Below are 21,412 nucleotides of genomic sequence, written 5' to 3'. Positions count from 1 at the left end.
TCTCCCTAGTAACAAGCAATAGGACGAGAGGAAACGGCCTCAAGCTGCGCCAGGAGAGGTTTAGGTTGGATAATAGAAGAAACTTCTTCACTGAAAGGGTGGTCAGGCCCTGGCACAGGCTGCCCAGGGAAGTGGTTGAGTCTCCATCCCTGGAGGTATTTAAAGAATGGATAGATGTGGTGCTCGAGGACATGGTAGAGATGGACTTGGCAGTGATAGGTTAACGGTTGGACTCAATGATCTTAAGGGTCTTTTCCAACCTTAACGATTCTATGATTCTATGAAAAAAAGCCTCCAGCCCAGCACATTTAAGTTTGGATTACAGTTTGACAGAGCAGAATTTGGTATTAGCGTAAGGATCTCTGCTCCAGTACGGTCTCCAATCTGCTACTGGGGCTTTTAACAACTGTTTCTGAGCTACAGACCAAAGCGATCGATAATTTTAGATTTGATTCTGACCTCTGGCAGCGAGAAAAACACAGCGCCAACGCTGCAAAGTAACTGCTGTTTGCAGAGCACACAGGGACGTTTTACCCAGGTCCCGGGGTTTCTCTGTTCCGTGGCATCCAGCAGCTCCCCACGCGGGAGCCGTCCTCCCACCGCTCTTCTCTGCTCCCTGTGGAAAACCGTTTAGGCCATGAATACGTCCCGCTGCCTGCTCACGGAAAAAAAGAAAGAAAGAGTCTCACAGTGCACAAGTAACTGCAGAAAATGGCCAAACGAAATAAAAAGACATCAAACAGAGACTTGTAAAGATGAGGAATTTTATTTTATTGACACACTATGAGGCAAAACAAAATTGACACCATACAAAATAACTTTATAAAATATCATTCACATCATTGTTTTGTCAGGAATTACAGCATTCTGAGCTTGTTACGAGTCTTACGTTTTGAGGTGAAAAACACTATGCTAAATCTTTAGTATTAGTTGTATATATACAGTAAGAAACCAAAACAGAAACTGTTAGGTTTTTCATGAGTTTATTGCAAAAGTAGTGCAAACTATTTTACCTTGCAAGCTGTAAAACCAACTCGGGAAAGGACCCACCTAAGCTTAAAACACGACAATAAATGCTCAATTTCACAGCCTTTGAAGCTTCTTTCAACAGTTCTCAACAAAGAAATTCCCCATCTCTGCACATTTTTAGATTTTTACTGACTCGGAAACGAAGAAGTAGCCGACGCAGCCGCACTAGCGAGCGGTCGGGGAGCAGGACGGATCCTGCTCCGGCGCGGGGCGCAACGCTGACCAGAGGCGGCATCCGGGCAGTTCGGCGCGCAGCGTGGCCGAGCCCGCGTCCCCAGCACCCCCAAAACATCGACCAGCGGGGCAGGTTTGCTCAGTTGGGTTTTCCTCCGTTAATAAGCTGCCCCTCTCCACGCTCGTATTTGAGAAAAGAGTCAAGAAAGCAGTACGAGCCCCCCCCCCCAAATAATAATTAAGAATTAGGAACATGTATTGTCTGTTTTAGAAGTACAGGATCCTTTTCCCGAAGTCTACGTAAAGCGTGTTTCCTCGTGGTCCCCCTCCCCTTGCGCACACGATGCAGGGCGAATCCCATCCCGAACTACCGCCTGAACCCAAGGAAGGATACTACAGTTCTACGAGATCGATAGAAAACAACAGTCGAAAATGCTACCAGGGTCCCCCCAAAGCAAAACAGGTAGCTAGTAATCTACTAAAAAAAAAAAAAAAATAAAAGCAAACAAATGCTACATGAAAAATGTTAAAGGAACAAAATGCAGCATATTCAGGCTCTTTTTTTTTTTTTCCTTGAGGTACCTATATAAATATTACCTTCTGCCCAAAGTACTATTGGTTTTGTTAAAAAACTAAAGTCCTTATCATGAGCCAATTGCAGGGCATACATTATTATTGAGAAAGTGCAACCATGCTGATAATTTATATGCAGCATATTAAAGGATGATTAGGCTTTAAAAAATATAGCTTAAGTATAGACCTGATGGAGCAGTTTTATAAAAACACTGAACAGAGGCGTTTTCCTTTTGTTCGAGTCGGTCTGCAGCAGAAAGCCGTAGGAAAGAGCTTTGAAGTCCTGCCACGATGGAATGTCAGCACTTTTACAATTCCATATATAGATTTTTCTTTACTATTTAAACTAAATACAATTTTACAGAAAAGATTCCCCCTCTGCATTAGGTACTGGTAAAAAGTCTTTTTTTTTTTTTTTTTTTTTTTTTTTTTTTTTAAACTTCAAAAAATGATAGCATATCACAACTTAACATTTTCCCAAAAGGAATTCTTTTTAAGTAAAAAAGGTTCACATAGTAGAAAAACTTACACATCGTTGTAAACTGTTACATAGAAAAGAGTGGAAAAGCCAATGCCATTTTACTCCCTTGCCCGCACACAGGTATCCCTTCGTTTCCCGCCCGCAGCCGGGGCTGCGTGCGTGCCTGCATGCCTACGTGGACAGTCACCCCCAGAGACGGATGGATCGTGGGGTCGGGATGACGTATCTCAAAAAAATTCTTTACCGGGTCGTTCTCTTTGCCTAGTTCTGCTGCGATACTGTACATTTTATGACTTGAAACACCGAAAAATATTTTAAAATTTGTTAAAACTGTGTTCTGCGGCTTTTTTTTTTGTTTGTTTTTTACTTTGTGGTTAAAATTCATTTGCTGTTTTTAATTAAGAATATGACTTTTGATTGTTATGCACTGGGAAAAAAATAAAAAACAAAAAAAACCCAAAACACAAAGGCACAAAGAATAAAACTCAAATACGATATTGTTGTCTCTGAACAATAAACCCCGAGGTTTCGGTTCGCAGAATGCCGCCTCCGAAGAGGTCAGTCATCACACGCCGTTTGGTCGCTTTTGCCAATCTCATCGACAATTTGAGTAAATAGCACCCAACTGCTTAAATGAGGTAGATCCAAATCGAAAAAAAAAAAACCAGAAAGCTGGGTCCTCAACGTTTTATTTGCCTCTCTTTAAAATGTTTTAAGGATTGTATGTCAGTCGTAAGAAGTGGAAACGATGGCACTATCTGAAGCAAGCACGGAACTCAAGAACAGCTTCCCCCCCCCCCCCCCCCCCGATGTAAATCTAAGCGTTAAATCGCGATCCTCCTTCACGCAGAGATCTCCGAGCAGGGGGAGGGAGGAGAAGATGTTCACCGACAAGGACAAAAAGAAAAGCTGAGATTTGAGAAAGCCTGTTTGCGGCAGAGTGCCGGAGAAACGCCCGCAAGCCCCGTTTCTGTCGAGCAACAGGGAGAGCCAGTGCCTGAAGAGGTCAGTCACAGTATAGAGATCTACGAGTTTCCCTTTATTTCTCAGCTGAGAAGACTCTTCTACTAGCTCAGCTTTATCGGAACATCCTCCTCTCCTTCAACAGTATTTTTGCATACTCTGAGAAAAATCGGACAAATTTATTGTTTCGTTAAGGCTTAATTTAAAAGTGGCATCGCCACACAGCATCATGCAAATGTTAAACTACGTTATCAAGATACATACAACGCATTGAAACTACACACGCCTACGTGAAACCTCGTCGTCTGAGTAACGTCAAGCGACACTTACAACCTAGGCAGTAAATTCTACAACGCTGCTGACGCATTTAAAAGTCAGTCGAGGGTATTTCTGTGTCTGCTTTTTGTGTTACGAGGGCTACTCTTACCCAAACAGCACTACAGCATTTATATATTGCAAGCACAAGACATTTTAATACGGATGCAACGCACGTACAAACTAGTCAACATACATTTAGTACCACTTGAAACGAGGCCCTTAACGTCATAGCTTTTTTTTTTTTTCTCCCTTCAAAAAAATAGCAAACTTTAAATGGTCATAAAAACATTTTGATTCAAGGGAACATTTACAATATGACGTTTCTGAACTGATTTTTGGTTCTTTTTCAGTTGTTTTATAAAAATAAGAAAGAAAAATTTGAAAACTATTAAACAAAAGAGTAAAACTTTAACAGATGTCAGTTAAATCTGCAATGTACCAAAATTAAGGGAAAAAAAAAAAATGGATGTAAGCAATACATTCTGTTTTCCATCTCGCCCTCCCGAGATCAAGTTAACCACTTTGCTGCACAGAAATCTGGGACTGGATCTTTACTTATGAACTGCCCTAAATTCCGAGGCTTTTGTGATTGTACAAACTAACGAAGTACTGTGGAAGCCAGTGAAATTGTGCTTATTATTTCCAGCAAAATACCCCCCTTATATCTTTTATAACCAGTCTATGAACAGTCCTGCTTTCCTTTTACTAACACGTGTGTGTATACACATACGCACACATGGATATGCACTTAGGCATATATATATATATATATATATATATAAAACCTTCTAAGCTGTATCAACAAATTCCAGAAACCAAATGGCAACTCTCTTCAGGACAGCACATAACGTTGCCAGGCATACTTCCTCACTGCACCTAATTTCAAATGTGATTTTCCAAGGTACATAATTGTGAAACTTACTCCTTAACGGGTTTTTTTTGGTTTTAGGGTGGTGTATGTGTGTGTCCCCCCCCTTTCCTTCTCCCCTGAACAAATGCCTTGCTTTCCCAAATGGTCTACTGGCAATTATTCCTTAAGTAAACTTCCTTAAGAAAAAGCACGTCGTATCTAACCCCCCCGCCCATGCACGCAAACGGTTTCTGCTGCCCAAACCCAGGTAACAGAGAGTTGGAAAAATGCAACAATCTCTCGATGGGAGACGTTCTGGGGACTCAACCTCGACAGACAACTGCAGATCAGTTCAAGATTCAAGTCGGTCAGGCAACTAGAGACACGGTATTTACTTCAAAATAAAATTACAAAGCTGTTCCTTGCAAATGAGATGAGCAATGTAAGGGCTCAGTCTTGTTAAGATCCATGAGAAAACCTACCAGGAACAACAAAATCAGGGTCGCTATACCTTATTTTTTTACAGCACAGAGGCAGTGAGATCTGAGCATCTCCCAGCTGAAGCAGAATTAACTTTGGTGAAATCTAGAAACAAACTTCTTGACGTGCGATGTTGATACACGATAGGTTTGATCCTACCCCCAGCACACGATCAAGGAGCTGAGATGTTGGGGTGCCCATAAAGCACAGACCAGATCTGCTTTGAGTCAAGCACATGGCAAGCAAAAATGTGCAATTTTACCTTACGTATACTGGCACGAGTGAAGCTTCCTCTATTCGTGGATTTAAAAACAGGAAAAGCTGAGAAATACAGAATAGAGTCCACTTTAAATGTGATTTTTTTTTTCTGGCAGGAAATCCAACCTAACAAAGCAGACACAGAGAGCACCAGCCAGGGGATTAGAAACTCCCAAGCTTGCTTGCTGACCTTTTCACAATTCATGCTTGCCAAGCACACTCAAAACACCACAAAATGGCCAGAAAAGTTTAAATTCATATTTCAGGGACAATTCCTAGGCTTGCTCCCGGGTTAGTCATACCTGTAATCCCTGCTGCTGATTCAACAGTAGTTATTCCAGCAGGTATTTTAGTTGTGCTTAAAGAAGCAGGGGGCAGGGAATAACAAAACTAAAGCAGCCTGGTACAACAGCACATCCAAAGGGTGGGGGGAAAAAAGAAAATAACTCAAGTCTGTGCACTCTAAGACCCACGTAGAAATGAATATGCTCTTTAATACAGATTTGTAATTCAAATACTAGGCTCTTCAAAATATAGGTAGGTAGGTTGGCTGGTTGAAGAGCAGCCACAGGTAGGTTTAAGATGCATCTGTTGAGGCAGTGCACGGCCAGATTCAAAGCAATTCCTCTTTTGAGGAGACTCAGACGGGAGGAAGGGAGCAGCCAGCCTTCATCTCGTGCCGAGTCCGCTTTCTCAGCGCCGCCACATGCGAAACTCCCGAGACTAGCTCTCGCCAACCTCTCACACCTCCAAATTCAGCGAACGTCCCTGTCCTTGCTCCAACCAAGCCCAGAGCCCGCTGGTACGGAGGGCTGAAACCAGAAGCCAACTTGAGGGAACCGCCTACCAACGTTCCCCTTTTGGGGAAGGGGCCAACGGACGCGTGCGGGGCGGGGGATCCGCGAGGGGCTGTGCCACGGCTCTGGCTGCACTCGGGGGCCCCTCGCAGGGAAGCCAGAAGGAAAACCAAAAGAGTATTATTTAACTGTCACCTTAGCAAGTGCTTAATTAGCAGTTTTCCAAGAAAATGTTTCCCCTCACCTCCTTATCTCGTGTCCATGAGGGACGGGGTAGTCGGCATAGCGCAGATGGCATTTCTCTTCTATATCGGCATGACAAGCACCTAGCACAGCGCTCTTTCCTCGCTTAAACGTCCCGGTGCTCCTTTGGGTTTGCGACCTAGCCTAGAAAGCGCACGACGTTACTCTTGTCGTTTTACAAGGATGTGCTCACGGAGAAGTGTGTTCAGCACGCCTGCACAGTGAAACCCTTCCAGGCCACAGCAACCTCAATAGTGTCTCTGGATCCGTAATACAAGATGTAGTGAAAGATTTTCTGAAAAGCAGCCGTTTACCCTAGAGCAAAACCCTACACTTCACGCTTTTAGCTTTGTTAAGTCGTAACTGAGAACTGAACAAAATTTTCGGGATTTTACCCTGTTCAGTTATTAGTGAGCTTAGTTATTCAGTCACTCACCATTGCTCAGCAAGAATTGGCGTCCAGAACGTCAGAACTTCAGCAATCCTCCCTGCCATCAGTAAGCTTCATTAGTGTCTATGCCCAAAGATTAAGATAATGAAATTACAGGTAGCATATAATCCCAGCAAATTTGCTTCCGAGATGCCAACATCCGTAGCATAAAGCCCAGTTACTTTTAAATTAAAAACAAAAAAAACCCCAAAAACCAAACCTGCTATGAAACCACACCAGCGCGTTGTGCTTAATCAGGTAGTGATTCTGTCAGCAGAGTGGTTAATTATAAAACGAGGAAGCTTGTTTGGATTCACTGTAAACAAAACATAATGTATTAACACAGTTTTCTACAGTTTCATTTCAGGTCATTTAAAGCACCTTTAGTCTGCGTGCACTTATTTGAAGGTTGAGTTACGGCCAAGGCTTTGCACATAACTGACATTAAATATTGACAATATGAACATACTCAAGTTTGGGGTTGTTTTTCGGTGTTTTGTTTTGCTTTTTTCCCCATTTTAAAGTTTATGATGATCTGAGCAAGGAATATAGTATATTCACTGTTACAGTCTCATGCCAACTTATCTAAAAAATACGTTAAAAAAAATATTCCAATACCTAATTTTTGCCTCAGATTCAAAATATATTTCAAGCACCTTCATGTCATTTTCTGTGAAAGCATGACATTTTTCGGCCAAGAGCTAAAGTACGAAAACGTTTTTCATTTGGAAACAACAGTATACAAACACAGCGAGAGAAGGGACAGGTTCCAGAGGGAGTCGCTGCTATCGAGTAACCCTGCACAAACGCGAACGCGCCAGATGCGCGGTTTGCCTCGCCATTTCTGATACCTTCTTAATACGTTGCACCAACACAAGCCACGTCTACGCCTTAGGAAGACAGAAGGAGCGACGAGCAGCCGTCCAAGATCACAGTATGGCACCGCTAGTTCTCCAGCAAGAAACAAAACAGTAAAAATACAGTTCATTTGGGAGCATTTTGGCTGCTTAGTAGTAGGTTCACTTTGAAAATTGATTCATCTGCGGAGGAATACAGGAGGTAGCCTTTAACTGCATCTGCTTGCTAACTAAAGAGTATTACAAAACCACCTTTTGTAGTGATTTGGCCAAGCCATTACATTCATATTAACACTTCAGGCAAAGAAACAACACAGAAAAAGCAACTGAAACACTAAATAAGATAAACTGGATTACATGCCACACCAAGCGCACACACACAAAACAACCCCATATCCTTTGGATTAAAACCATCCCCGAGGAATGCATCTTTCCAGTCATTAACCCGCAGAAACAGGAGGCGAAACTTGCTGTTTCACACCCTAACGCTAGGCGACGGGGCTGGAGTTTGGGTCTCTCCTGTCCTCGAGAGTTACAGAAGCAAAAGGCAATGAACTGATGGATAGGAGACCGATGGCTTTCTCATGTGGGCAACCAGAGAGGCAACGCTATTTCTTAGTTAAGAGCACTAAAACATCCACTGCACTCGACAATCCCACCCCTGCGGAGGGACAGAGCGCAAGACATTGTAACTTGGATCCCAAATCCCTATTATTCCACTAATTCTGCCACACAGACCGGTTCTTCTTCATACGACACAAGAATCAGCTGCTGAAAGAAGCAATGAAAACACGTGGCAGCTACAGTTGATAGCCGGGATGTTACGTTAATGCCATTGATCATCTAACAGTGATAGCAGAGATCAGCATTTGAACGTTGCATGGGCAACAAGCACACTTAAAAACTGCTTTTGTGTCTTTACGGTGTGGGAGAAATGTGCATAGAGGAGAGAAGGAAGAAATATTTTATAAATACAGACAAACCCTAAATCTTTCTACTGTAATAAAGCAACTGTGCCCTTGGATTCATACCATAATGCCAACAGAAAGTATAACAACATTTAAAACCAAAGCTCATACCTCAATACTGTAAAATATGGCAGTATTCAAAAAAAATATAAGAACAACAAGGAATGGTATCCACAGCATTTCCGTATTTGCTATACACAGCACTATTTACAGTATTTTCAAACAGCTACAGCAGATGCAAAAAAGTCTTACAGTAAATAGGGAGTTAAAAAAAAATAATCAGTGCAATTACCTTCTACTTGAAGTTTTCCTTAGAAAAGACTGCATGTATGCATCAAGAAGCGTGTTACCAAATGTAATATAAAAATTAAAAAAATGTACTGTCCTGCATCAGAAGTTGAGGAAGCCACACTGGCAGGACAAGTACACAAGAAGAGATGCTACTGTAGAAGAGTATTAAAAAAATAGGGGGGGAAAAAAAGTGATTTAATTACACTGGTATCAAGTGTGAAAAATACTGAGAACTTTTTTTACATTCCTTTATTTAATGTGTAAGAGATCTCTTTAAAAAAAAAAAAAAAAAAAAAAAAGTCCCTTATGGTTTATCTATGCCACCAGAGATGCTTACTGGATTACGTCAAGGGGCAAGCATGTCCATCTACATCTCCTAAGGTCCCAGTCCTGCGTTTCTAGTACTTGTCCTTTTGAATAAGCGTGACCTGCAGAACCAACCTGTTCTCACCTCAAAATATCAATGTTCTTCCTCAAAACCAAACAATCTGCGTGTACGCTAAAAAGCCTAGAGCAATCCGCTAAATTGGGCTGGGGGGGAGTTAACGCAGACCTTCCTCTATCCTTGCTCTCAGTTAAATTTTAGGGGTTCACTGGCACGAGAAAGATGGGGGTTTCTACAGGCGAGACGCACATGACCACTGTATTGGAGGCATCTACTGCTGCAAGAAAGAAAACAGCACTGGCAGCAATGCGCAAAGCCCTCCAGATCACAATCTTCTATTTAATAGAAAGCCTTTGTGCACGTACACGTAAGACTTTAGATAAAAGCTTCAGAAGCATCTGAACTCGATTAGAAACGTCAATCTTTTCAGAACGTAACCTGGGCACACAAAAACCTAACCCCCCCTACCTACCCTTCAAAAGTTTAACTTCCAAATCCTTGTGGAAATATTCTCTCTTGTCTTAGCTATAAAAATGATCTAACAACATCTGAATGCAACATGTTAAAAACGGACAAAGGCTGCAGGAGTTATTGATAGAGTCAGAATTAAAGCTAAGCCTTCACAACTTCTTGCTTTTACAAATCAGGGAACGCTGCCTGGAAGCCTGGCTGAAGATCAAAAGTATTTATTATGGATTTCTTGCTTTAAGCATAAAAGTTCCCTGTAAATTTTCCATGCTGTCTCCAGCAGATGAAGACACAACATCCTTCCCTAACAACTCACCCAGAACCTGACAGATCTAAAAATAAGGAAATTAATATGCCAAAGCTTCTGTAACACGGAAGATCATTGATAGTAATTCAGCAAGTCAAACGCGGTTGCTGAAATATTCTAACCCAAACCAAGCCAAAATAAGGAGTTCTAATAAAAAGAAGTGATCTCACTCCATCCATCAGTGCATATATACAAACTAGAAGTGTTAAGATTGCATAGGGCTATCTTGAATGCCAAACTCTTATAAGGCAGAGACAAATCCACCTACTTCCAACCTCTCACAACAGGACGTTCCCTCTTAAGGATTGATTCAACTCTGTTCCCTGGGTGCTTGAAGAGGGGGACACGTTATAATACTCAGCCACTGGAGCAGAAATTTCCAAAAGTAAGCAAACCTAATTATTGCATTCTCTCTCCTACATAAAAAAAAAAAAAAAAAAGAAAAGGAAAAAAAAAAAAAAGAAAAAACCACCACTTTGAAGTATTTTATCTTTGTCGATATTATTTTTCACCTTGCTGCTGCTGGTTTTTGGGGGGTTGCTGCAGAACCTTGTGCTTCGGAAGGGCTCACTGGAGATGCCTGGTCCAGCCCCCTGCCCAAAGCAGGTCCAGCGAGCCGAGACTGCACGGGGACCTGTTCAGCCAAGTTTGAGCCTCTCCGAGGACACAGATTCTACAGCCTGCTTCAGTCTTTGAACATTTTTGTTTCAATAGTGTTACCATTTCCATAAAAAAACCTCAGAGAAAACTAATCCATAGCAGGCAGGCCATCAATATCTGTTCATCTCTCAAGCGCACTCTTAAAAGAAATTCTGCAGTGCTGGCAGTGGTCAGTTTGTCCATCACACCGCTCATGCCTGCAACGGGAATAACGTATTTTTGTCACCAGGGTGCAGTTACTATCCGTTTTCAGCCTGCTAAGCACCAGGATCGCCTGCACCAACGGCTGAATTCAAGCAAACGATCGTTGCCAGGAACAGAACGGCGAGCAAGAGGAACGCAAGGGGTCCCGCAGAGCGCTCTTTTGCAACGGGAGTCACGCGACTCCTTTGCGTGGGCTGAAAACAAATAAACCCCACCCAGCGGCCAGAGGGTAACGCACATTTGGTTATGGCTGACCTGAGCTGCATAGTGACTTAGTGGTTATAACTGCCAACCTCAACTGTGACTTCAACAGCAGGAACGCGTGTGAGACAGAGACATCTGGAGCTTTGGGTTTACCTGAGATATTGCTGTTCTTACAAGACACATGGGAGGTAAGGAAAGAAAAAAAGAAGAGTAGGGTTTTAGGTGTTCACGGTGGGTTGGTTGGGTTGGTTTTTTTTTTTGGACAGGAGACATTTTTGAATACGTAATTTATATTAAAAATATTCCCAGGAAGATAGCTGCTAGACTTACAGCACGCTGTTCTTTTCAAAGTATATACTTAATATTTTTTTAGAAAAATGCTTTAAATTATTCACTAATTCACCACTTGCGGGGGGCTGGGAGGGGAGGGGAAAGGAGGGAGAAATCAAGCCATAAAGAATTAGCAGTATTAGAGGCGTAAGAAGATCTGTAAAAGGTAGAAATGTCCCTAGCCTGAAATGTATATAACCATCCCAAGTTCTTCAACACTCAGGGAAGGAAAGCTACACAAAATGTCTGTTCATTCCAAATACACAGACAACAGACACTCTCAGATTAAGGGTCTGCCTAATACTCCTTTTCTCTCAAAAAGGAGCTGCAACGACTATTCCAGCCCAAAGAACACATCCCAAATAGGATGCAGTGAAGTCCCACAGCCTGCTTCAGAAATAAGACTTGAGGTCAAGACAGATTCTGCCCTTCTCGCCCCATCTGACCGCCTGTATAAAGTCATTTATTCCAGATCTGCGCAGAGAAGAAAGAGGAGGATGTATTTCACATCCAAGAGGTCTCTGCATAACGAAGAGCGAATAAGCTAAATAAAAGATGGTTGATCTTTTTCTTATTTGTTAAGAATAATTCATATAAAAAAATAATTCTTCATATAAAACTCTGCCAAATTAAAATCTTCACTGAAATCTGAAGCCTCTCAAGCAAACGCACAGAGAAGCACAACATACCGACCATGGAAAGGGTTTGTGGTTTAGCGGTACTTAAGGGGAGTTATGTACAACCTGGCTGGAACACAGAAAGACAGACAACGCGACCTGGAATTTGCTTTCTGTTATACCACCACAATTTAAAATCTGGATTTACATGACTATGACCAAGAAGAAAATCTGACCCAGCAGCCTAATCACCGAATTAGAATAATACAATTAATCTATTAATAGATTTTACATTGTTATTTCACCTAACCACCACCGACAACCAACACACTGCTACAAGGTGAAGATCTGAACTTGCACAAAGTTATGTACCTCAAACTCTTTATGCAGCAAAGGTTGGGCATTTTCTAGCTTATTCAACAGCAACCGGCTGTAGTCTATCCACTATATGGCACAGACCTCTGTGCTGGTTAAAGCTACTCGCCCGCCTCAGTGGCAAGAGGTAAATGTATTCAAAACAGTGACTGAGCATCTGCTAAGAGAAAAGATGAAGCAAATGGAATCAATGGAAGGGAATGAAATTTTAAAAACCTGCCTCTTAACATGTTATTTCAGTTACCCTATGAAAAATAAACAAAATCAAGTCAGCATAAACAAGGTTCCTGGGCTTTTTCCATGTTCTTCTAAACCTGCTTGTGGCATCATAATTAGTGCAATGGTTTACGTATGTATTATGGTTTTTTTATGAACCCAGTGTGCAAACTAACAGAAGCGTTTTGTCTAATAATTATCAGTTTTAATTAATGCTTCTCCTAAGAGAATGGCAAAACTCTCACATTTACTATTGACCTTATGCATAATGAAGAGAGTTTTACCTCCCTTCATAAGTAAACTTCAGTTTCCTAAGATTTATCTTTACTGCATAGATTCTCTGACTTTTGTCTAAATTACAAACAGCGAGCCACTCTCCTCTATTAGAGCTCCTGCTTCACGAATATTCAACATATAAATAAAATACAATTGTTTTGTGCTTGAATGAACGTAGAATGTTGGTCTTGTGTGCGTCTCTGAACTGCACAGGTAAAACCTGCTATGTTGTGTGCACGCTTAAAAAGCCTTTCTACAAATTACAAGCTATACAATAGACACTGTAGGTATCTCTGAACTCTCACATCAAAGTCAATTGCATATTTTTGCATTTGAAGAGTAATGTCCCCACAATAAGGTTTTAATTTCTAAATCCAAAGCATTCTTGATATGTTAACAGAAGTATAATGAGCACTCCTTAGTAAATAAAAATAAATAATAGCATCTAGTCTATCACATTAATACTGTGAAACATATATAAAATTTACATTAACTCAAACAGTGAAAAAGGATTGTACTGTATTTATCACCACAGACCCGTATTCTTTAGAGACTTTGGAAAGTAAGTGTCACAGTCCTGTATGACAAATTCTAAAGTTAGCTGTCAGTATGATTTAAAAAAAATTCGTTACAAATTTTTTTTTTTTTTTTTTTAAATGGCACATTTTCTTTTGCCAATCTAACTGGACCTATTAAAAGCTTAGGTACAAGTTCATTCTTTTTTAAAATTCTTCTTTAGTCTATGAAAAACATTTTCAAATGCAGCACAATAAAAAACATTCAAGAACAAGCTTCAGAAAATACATTTGCCCTTAGACACACAGAGAATAATCTTTGTAAGACAATTGAAAACCAGATTTTTGTCACTCTTTCCTTTGAAAATAAAACATTTTGTAAATGCATCTAGAATAATCAAGGCTTCATAAATAGTCAAAAAATGCTTTGCTTTCCTTTGTATTAAAAGCTAATTCACAGCATTTTAGCCCATCAAACTTTAGTATGAATTAGATCTTTCCAAATTATTAAAAGCAATTCGATGAATAGCAAACTGAATGAGGAGTTTTGTGGTTGGGTTGTTGTTTTATGTTTGGTTTTTTTTTTTCCCTAAGCCCTGAGATCACAGCTCTTGATTTAATTATAAAATATGGGTCTGTTTTATACCAAGCAGCTTAGAGATTTTTGGCAAACCACATTTCCAACAATAGTGGGGTTTGGTACAAGAATGCAGTTCGTAATCAAGTCTGAAATTCTGGACGGAAGGCTTTCTTGCAAAGGGGAAAAAAAATAAAAATTAAGATGCATCACTCATTGCTGGCTGTCACTGTAGCTTGGGCAACTGTTGGTCTAAGTGCAGCTGGTCTCATGTGAATCCAACTCTGTATTGTACTCAGTCGCTAAACATTAAAACATGTCAAGCAAAGTACATAGTGCGCAACGTGTCCTGATGAACTTGAACTGCTTTAGCAAGTGCTTGATGATCTCTGCCATTACTCTGACCAGAAGTGTGGCTTCCTTCAGCACTGAAAGAGAAGGGAGGTGGGGAAAAAAAAAAAGAGGGGAGGGGGAGAGAAACCCTATTTAATCTGCCTCTCCTTGCATATAGTGTTTTCGTATCATTCATTTCTTCTGAACAGAATGGTCAAAAGTTAATTACCCTTAAAACACCACTGAAGTTCTGAAACAGAAAAAAGCACAGAAGCATGCAGGAACATCTACTTTTTTCCATAGTGTAGTTCAGTGGTAAGACCAAATTTACCCCAGACTGCTAACTGAGGATACTACTGACCCCAGAATTAACAAGCCCACTTCCTTTCTGCTTCCTTTCAAATTCCGTAATAATTCAAAACTATGCAACTCACCTATCGTGTTCTTTATCCACCAGATGATACCTGGCTCTGAAGGCAACCAGGTGCGCGTAATATGCTGGTGCAGGGATGGAAACAGAACGAGTACAGCGTACGTACGTATGACACAGCTGGTAGGTAAGAATCTGAAGTTCATCTGAAGAGAAACGATTGTCATCCCAGAGGACATGGTAATGAGAAGGTCTGCTTGTTCCCTGAGGGGAGATCACACAGCACGTCAGCATCTCAAAAACATTTCTTTAAATTCCCACCTCTGCAGGTGAACTGCAGCATAACCGGCCGCTTCCTCAAAAAGCACATGTGAGCAATTCTACATACTTCAGCAAATTTTTTTTCCTTTAAAAAGGCAAACAACCTCCCTTCTTGCTCCCCTTATAACTAATCCCTTTGCATTTTTGGATAGGATTGCATTTTCCAGAATTTCATCCCTGTTACTGAAATTAAATGATCTTACTGAAACGCACTTTCATCTTGTGAAATTTATATCAGACAAAAAGCCAACATATAAAGTAGCTTTAGGCAAAACATTAATAGCTAACAGCAATCTAACTTGTGCCCCTATTGAATACACTTTTTCAGACAAGGTCAACTGTTGACTTTCAGTACTGTCGCTGATTAATAGTTTCTGACTGGGAAGAAGAAATCACAAGAAAATGTGAAACTACAATGGTGCTATCAAAATGTATTAGTTGTTTCCTAGGAACTGGATGCACATTTCAAGAGCATTTAATGCAAGAGGCAGCTCTGTAAAATAGTCCAAATGCCTTGCTACCATTCCAAGCAGCACACAGACAGGAGAGAAGCACAATAGACTAAATGCACAGGGTGCGCTGCATATCTATTTAGTTTCATTATTTCTTTCAGATTTTAACAATGACAGAAGAGCACTGTGGATGGCACCGATGAAAAGCTAAAATACACAGATGGAAGCTGTACCCTTTGTCTCCTGTGTAAAGAACGCAGGAGATACCAACAGCCAGTGTTATCTTTGAAAGCTGCCACCCCACACAAAACGCTGTACCTGAATACCAGCATGACTACACAGGTAAAAGTCAAACTCTGACGGATGGGTGATTTTTGTGTCCACTGTGGTACCCGCTGGAATGTTTCCGCTTTTTCCAACCTGCATGAACAGAAAATGCAAATATATTGAGGCACACAAAGTTTTTTCTTATCAGCTGTTTAGTAAGGAAAAAACACAAGGAAAAAAAAAAAGCCTGTAAAAAGCAAGAAGTCAAGAAAGAATGAGCAAAACTGAAATTTTGTTCAACTGAAAATCTGGAGTGTCTCTACTACGGAGGGGAAAAAAAAAAAAGACGAGCTGCAAAATCTTCTTAGAAGTTACCTACAAAGATTAGCTTTTCAGATTAACATAAGAAGAATTTCCTGCAACTGATTTGTCAAATTCTTTTCACCTTCCCATTCCAGGACAGGTTATTCCTCTCTAACTTTTCTTGTTTACACCTGAAAGAGGACAATCCGTAGTTGTAGGACAGGCCTCTCCTTCCTCAAAACCACTTTACATCAAAGCAATGCTTAAAAATACTCTTTACTTTAAAACAAATTAACAACTGCAATCATAGCATGTTATCAGTAGAAAAAACACCTTCACATCAGCATTAAAAGTTATTAATTATTGCCTTGAAGCCTAGTGGGCTTCAAATGCTCACACACGGAAGCCTGACAGAAGGAAAAATGACATGAAAAAACCCTATCTGTGAACAGAGTTTTGCCACTAGGAACTCTCCATTTACAGCAAGGACTCCATCCTAGACCTGGGGAGTCTCCTCTCTACCCAGAAAGGTGGAATCAAATATTTCTACACATACTTCACACAGGTGCAATAACAACTATGGAACACTCATAAAACAATTTGAGATGTTCAGTACTACAAATAATGTGATGTGACACTTGATATGCCCAAACCGAACTCCACACGTTTAAGACGGTAGACACCTAAGACACCTTAAAGGTAACATTAATGGAGAAGAAAGTGTTCTCGAAGTCTAGGTTTCACCTTACCTAACAATTTCAGTGTCTACTGTGCAGGTGTCTACATCTCAGCTGGGAACCCAAGAGTCACTCTATAGTCAATGGCAACCAAACCAGTGAACTCACTAGCGCTAGAATCAGATGAAATGTGCCTTGAAGTGTGTTGGGAATACTAAACAGATCTCCATTTACAATGGAGTGCCTGAGGTAACTGTTCCAGACATCTACGTTATAAACCCTACACTACTCAGATCAATCTCAACCCTTGAGGATCTTGAGACAGTAAAAAAAATCGGAAAAGAAACCTGAAAACTTTGATGACCATAAAAAGGATGAACAGACCTGTTGAAAGGCACATCCTGCTGACATTTCATAAAAGCTTCTTATCAGTTTATTATACGGGATAGAAACTGAAGGTTTTCCTTTCCAGCAGGAAGATCTCACCCACTATGTTATGTAGTTCTTCAAACAAGTTTCTTACTGCTTAAATAAGCAATAAGTAATAGGTGACTCGGCTGCCTGCTAGATACTTGCCGGTCACAGTTAGAACATACCCGTTCGTTTTTGTCTGTACAGAAGAGTCTGGTGTGATGCCTTTTCTGCACAACTATAAATGTAATTCCAGGCTGGTAATCCTTTTCTAGTTTAATGCATGCTTCTCTGATAGCCAGCAATTCATGATGGAGAACCTGAATCATAAACATAAATATGTATCATAAATATGAAAGATAGCCATCTTACAGATTACTCTTTTTTATCACGTTCCTCCTTGCATTGTCATTCAGAGTAACGAGACGTCAAAGCATGCAGGATCAAACCTTAATTTCTTCGCTTAATGAGAACAAATTAGATCACCAGTTTCCTGAGCCAGGCGAGAGCTGGTTCCATATTTGTTCAGCTCCAAGCATGAGGCTTGGACTAATAAGCTGTATGTCAAAATCTTTTTAACTGCCAAATACAAATGAACATTTAATTAGGCTGTTGAATATACAACAGCCTAATTGTTTTTCAGACTAGTAAAAGGGATAAAATCCAGAATTGCTTAACTGCATGCTCTTTCCCAGCTTTGTGAACTCTCGTGCAGGACTACAGGCATCAATAAAAATGAGAGAGAGGGCAGTGCAATGAAACAAAAAGCAATGATTTGGGATTTGGGTTAATTATAAATTAAAAATTCAGTGAAAAACAGTGATAAATGGAAAAAACACCTATCAAAAGTTCATACAAAGATCATTTTATTAATTCAAGTTTAGTAAGTGACCTTTACTCCCTTCCCCTTGGATTTTGAGAAGTTGACTAAATTCTGTATTTTTTAATTTACATATAAAAATACTGGAAAGGAAGGTGTAGTAAATATCTTTAAAATATATAGAAAAATATTTCATAAAATATGGTACTTGTAAGCAAACAAAATAAATACAAGAAAGTATTTGTTGAATTTTATTGGGAATGAATTAAAAGTGACAGTGTGAAAATACAGCGTTTATTAATCCAGGTTAAAAAAAGTATGAAAATTAGCTTAGTTTTTCTTTACACTTAGTTTTCTCTTTACTGTCCAAGTTTTATTGGATACAGTTTGACTAATATATCTTGAACAGGTCACAGAAGTGGAACATAACTTGAGTGCTAAAACTATACTTTATAATTTGTAATTTTGCAAAGGGAAGTATTTTACAGGGAAAAAAAATATTAAAAAACCCAAAAAAACTCATGAAAAATATGAAAACACTTTCCCTGCTCTGCTTGGTTAGAATCCAACAAATTTGCTGTGGCCATACTTCTTTTCATAACTGCAATGACATAAAACTACATTGCTACTAGAAAACTACATGATCAAAATCTCAAAAAAAACACAATCGAAAAACCAAAAAAACCCACCTGTTGAAACTGCCCCTCAGAAACACCATCTCTGTAGAAGATTATACGAGTTGGTTTAAATCTGGTTGATTTGTAAAACTGAATGAGCAGCTCCCTGACCATGGCAGCCAAATCTTGAATGATTTCTTGGCGGTGCTGCTGGACCCGAACAGTGGCACAATATCGATTAGGATGAGCATCCATGCTTCCTACAACCTGTTGAAAAAAATGCTTAGTATCAAACCAAACTTAAAAGCACTTTAATAAAGGTATTTCATGAAGATAACTGCACTATCTGTTTAACAGTATCTTGTAAACTAAGGGCTTGACCTAGCAAAGACGTAGTGAAAATCATGATGTGCTTGGAGAGAGCTTTGAGTTCAGTCTACCTGTGGTAGCATACCCTGCTGAAACAGAAACCTTATTTTAAATCTAAAAGACTCATTTCCTATTTGCACCTACATACAGTTAAAAAAACAAATACAATTTGGAGCACTGATACCACGAAACCATTGATTTAGTTAGGACTGCAGCATAGGAATTTGAACTCCTGCAGACCAAGTGCTTTTCTGGGACGCCATGGATGAATCCATAAAACTGAAATGGTGAAGCACCACAGAAATATCCACACCAAACAGACACTGCTCGCCAAGGGAAGGGATTTTTCTGTTTATGAAACATCAGAATTCATATATTGTTAAGAGTGGCATGGGACTTAAAAATAAACAGACAAACAAAAAAATTCCCAATTCTATATGTCAAAAATCACAACTAAGCACATCTCCACGTGGTTTTTCCCTGGACACACGTGTGTAACTTTTTTAAAAAAGGTATTTGTTTATTTAGCCCCACAGGCTAAGATACCACACATACTAAAGATCTTCATTATTAAATAAGCCAGAGCAGCCATTACGGGTGTTTGACATAAAGCAAGTCAAAGGCCTTTCCCTGCATTTAAGGAGCGCAATTCCAAGAGATTACTGCACATTTTGTGTTGTCGGGAAGCTGGAATCCCCAAAAACCACAGCTGAGCCAGCCTAGTTCCCTATCTGTCATGGATAAATTCTTAACATTTTTAACTGCTGAAAAAGCAGATTTAAACATGCACCAGCTTATTACAGGTTGCTGATAAATATCAGCTAATATAAAAGCTCCTCTGTGTATTAGCAGCTCAGGCATTTTACAAGCTAATACACATATTTAAGTAATTAGTATCAGAGCAAGCTCTCCAAAGTTTCATTAGATTCTTGCAGAAAAATAATTTATAATACTATAATCAGGCAATCAGAAGAAATGGACCACAAAAGAACTGAAAGTAATGCAATGCATTAGAGCTGAGCAGCAGGAGAGAACAGGGGTTAAAGATCATTACACAATTTACTCACTGCAGCAATGGAAGGCTTTTTTCCATCTCCAGCTGGCGGATGAGTTACATCTGCACCAAGGAATATGACAGGCTGCTGAAATACTGGTGGTCTGATAAAGAGAAAGCAAATTTGTAAAAGCAGCAAGGCTTACGCTTAATAAAGCGCACTGTAGCTCGAGTAAATAGCACTCTACTCTTGCAGTGAATTAGTCAACAATTTGCACTTGATCAGAGTTGGCCACTTGTACTGGGACAGTAATTAGAAGTCCCGATTAGGGTTCTCATACTAAATACTTAGGCATATTTTTGAAGCATAGCTAATTGTTACTTTTCATTAAAAATTAGTAAAAAAAAAAAAAACAAAAAAACCACATTTCTTTTTAAACTCGGAGAATTGCAGCCTTTATTAATTAGACCACAGAAATGAATAAAAGTTGATTCCTTAACAGCAAATAGCATCTGAGAAAATTAAAGGGCTGTGCACATATATGGATGCTATGATTTTGTTTCTGAACAAAATACCAGCGTTGGTAAGGAAGTACAAAACTTGTGGATATCATAGGTATTATTTCTGAAGTAGATTTTCTTTTAAAAACTATGCTTCAAAGTTTTAAACAAACCTTTAAGTTAAAATATTAATCCACTGCATCAAGAGTAGAACACCAAAACACTACATTGGAAGTTTTACGCTTCAACTCTGTTCCTTAATAAAACAATTTTAAATGGGAAATCTTAGGCCACCAGAGTCTTTTCGCGTGTATGTGGGTGTGTGAGGGAATGGTTATGTAGATAGATTCAGCTGTTTTCAGATCTCCTCTAAAAAGGAATTTGAAGGTAATTATAACACTGTAACTTACAATGCATTTATACAAATAAAAAGCTGTTCTATTCCCATCCCCTCAACCAACAGAAAGTAACAATTAAAGAATTCTGTTTTAGATACCCAAAACCTGCACTCTTCCAGAATGCCTAGGTGTTGTGTGTAGTTGTGCCATTTTTTCCCCCCTTTACTTAACTCCATTTTCATGAATGCATAGTTTATTGGTATACTGAGCAGAATTCAACTTTCTGGCCACATTATTGTTGTCAGCACATGCCACTTAACACAGACCTTATGTTTATGAATCCAGTATAAAACTACTTATATGGCACTGTGTTTCTGGTTTGTTTCCACAGCAGTATCTTTAACTCCTTTTTAAAAAACAAAACCAAAGACCAACAAAAAACCCACTGTGCCTGTTTGAAATACATGCTCTGCAATACGATGATTTTTAGTTGCTTTAATAGGAGTCCCCAGACTGAGTATCTTTAGTTCAATAAACAGAATTTAACAAGACACACAAAATACATATCCCTTCTGATAACGTGGTCTTTTTTCCCCTCCCTAAGTACTTGTTGTTGGATTATTTTTCAGTGGCTGCCTTCTGACTAGCCTCAATACGTCGAAGTGAAAATTTGCTTATCTGTGCGCAACAGAATGTTGACTTCTTTGAAACAGGCTCCCAAGAATGATGTAGCAGGTTATGCCCTGAGCTCTCTCTACAACTTGAAATGCAATGATTGTAAAAATGCCATCTG

At 39.7% G+C, this 21,412-nt stretch overlaps 1 protein-coding gene across 4 annotated transcripts in view; it reads right to left on the bottom strand.

Moving 5' to 3' along the window:
- Positions 1-747: 747 nt before the first annotated feature.
- The window catches only part of AGO2 (argonaute RISC catalytic component 2), a 66,770-nt gene continuing 46,105 nt past the window's right edge, over positions 748-21,412 (bottom strand). For all 4 annotated transcript variants that reach the window (XM_087742695.1, XM_087742774.1, XM_087742844.1 and 1 more), the window contains 6 exons: positions 19,854-19,944; positions 18,490-18,684; positions 17,166-17,300; positions 15,641-15,742; positions 14,614-14,813; positions 748-14,274 (listed from right to left, as the gene is read on the bottom strand). In XM_087742695.1, the coding sequence (XP_087598821.1) occupies positions 14,166-14,274; positions 14,614-14,813; positions 15,641-15,742; positions 17,166-17,300; positions 18,490-18,684; positions 19,854-19,944 (832 nt within the window). In that variant the 3' untranslated portion in view covers positions 748-14,165. The remainder of the gene's footprint in view (positions 14,275-14,613; positions 14,814-15,640; positions 15,743-17,165; positions 17,301-18,489; positions 18,685-19,853; positions 19,945-21,412) is intronic.

The sequence above is a fragment of the Nipponia nippon genome, unplaced genomic scaffold (genome assembly GCF_047370975.1).
Source record: "Nipponia nippon isolate SJK-2023a ecotype South Korea unplaced genomic scaffold, ASM4737097v1 scaffold_1, whole genome shotgun sequence".
In the NCBI taxonomy this organism is placed as follows: domain Eukaryota; kingdom Metazoa; phylum Chordata; class Aves; order Pelecaniformes; family Threskiornithidae; genus Nipponia; species Nipponia nippon.
Note: the sequence above shows the minus strand (reverse complement) of the source record. Positions and strands in the feature narration are given on the sequence as shown.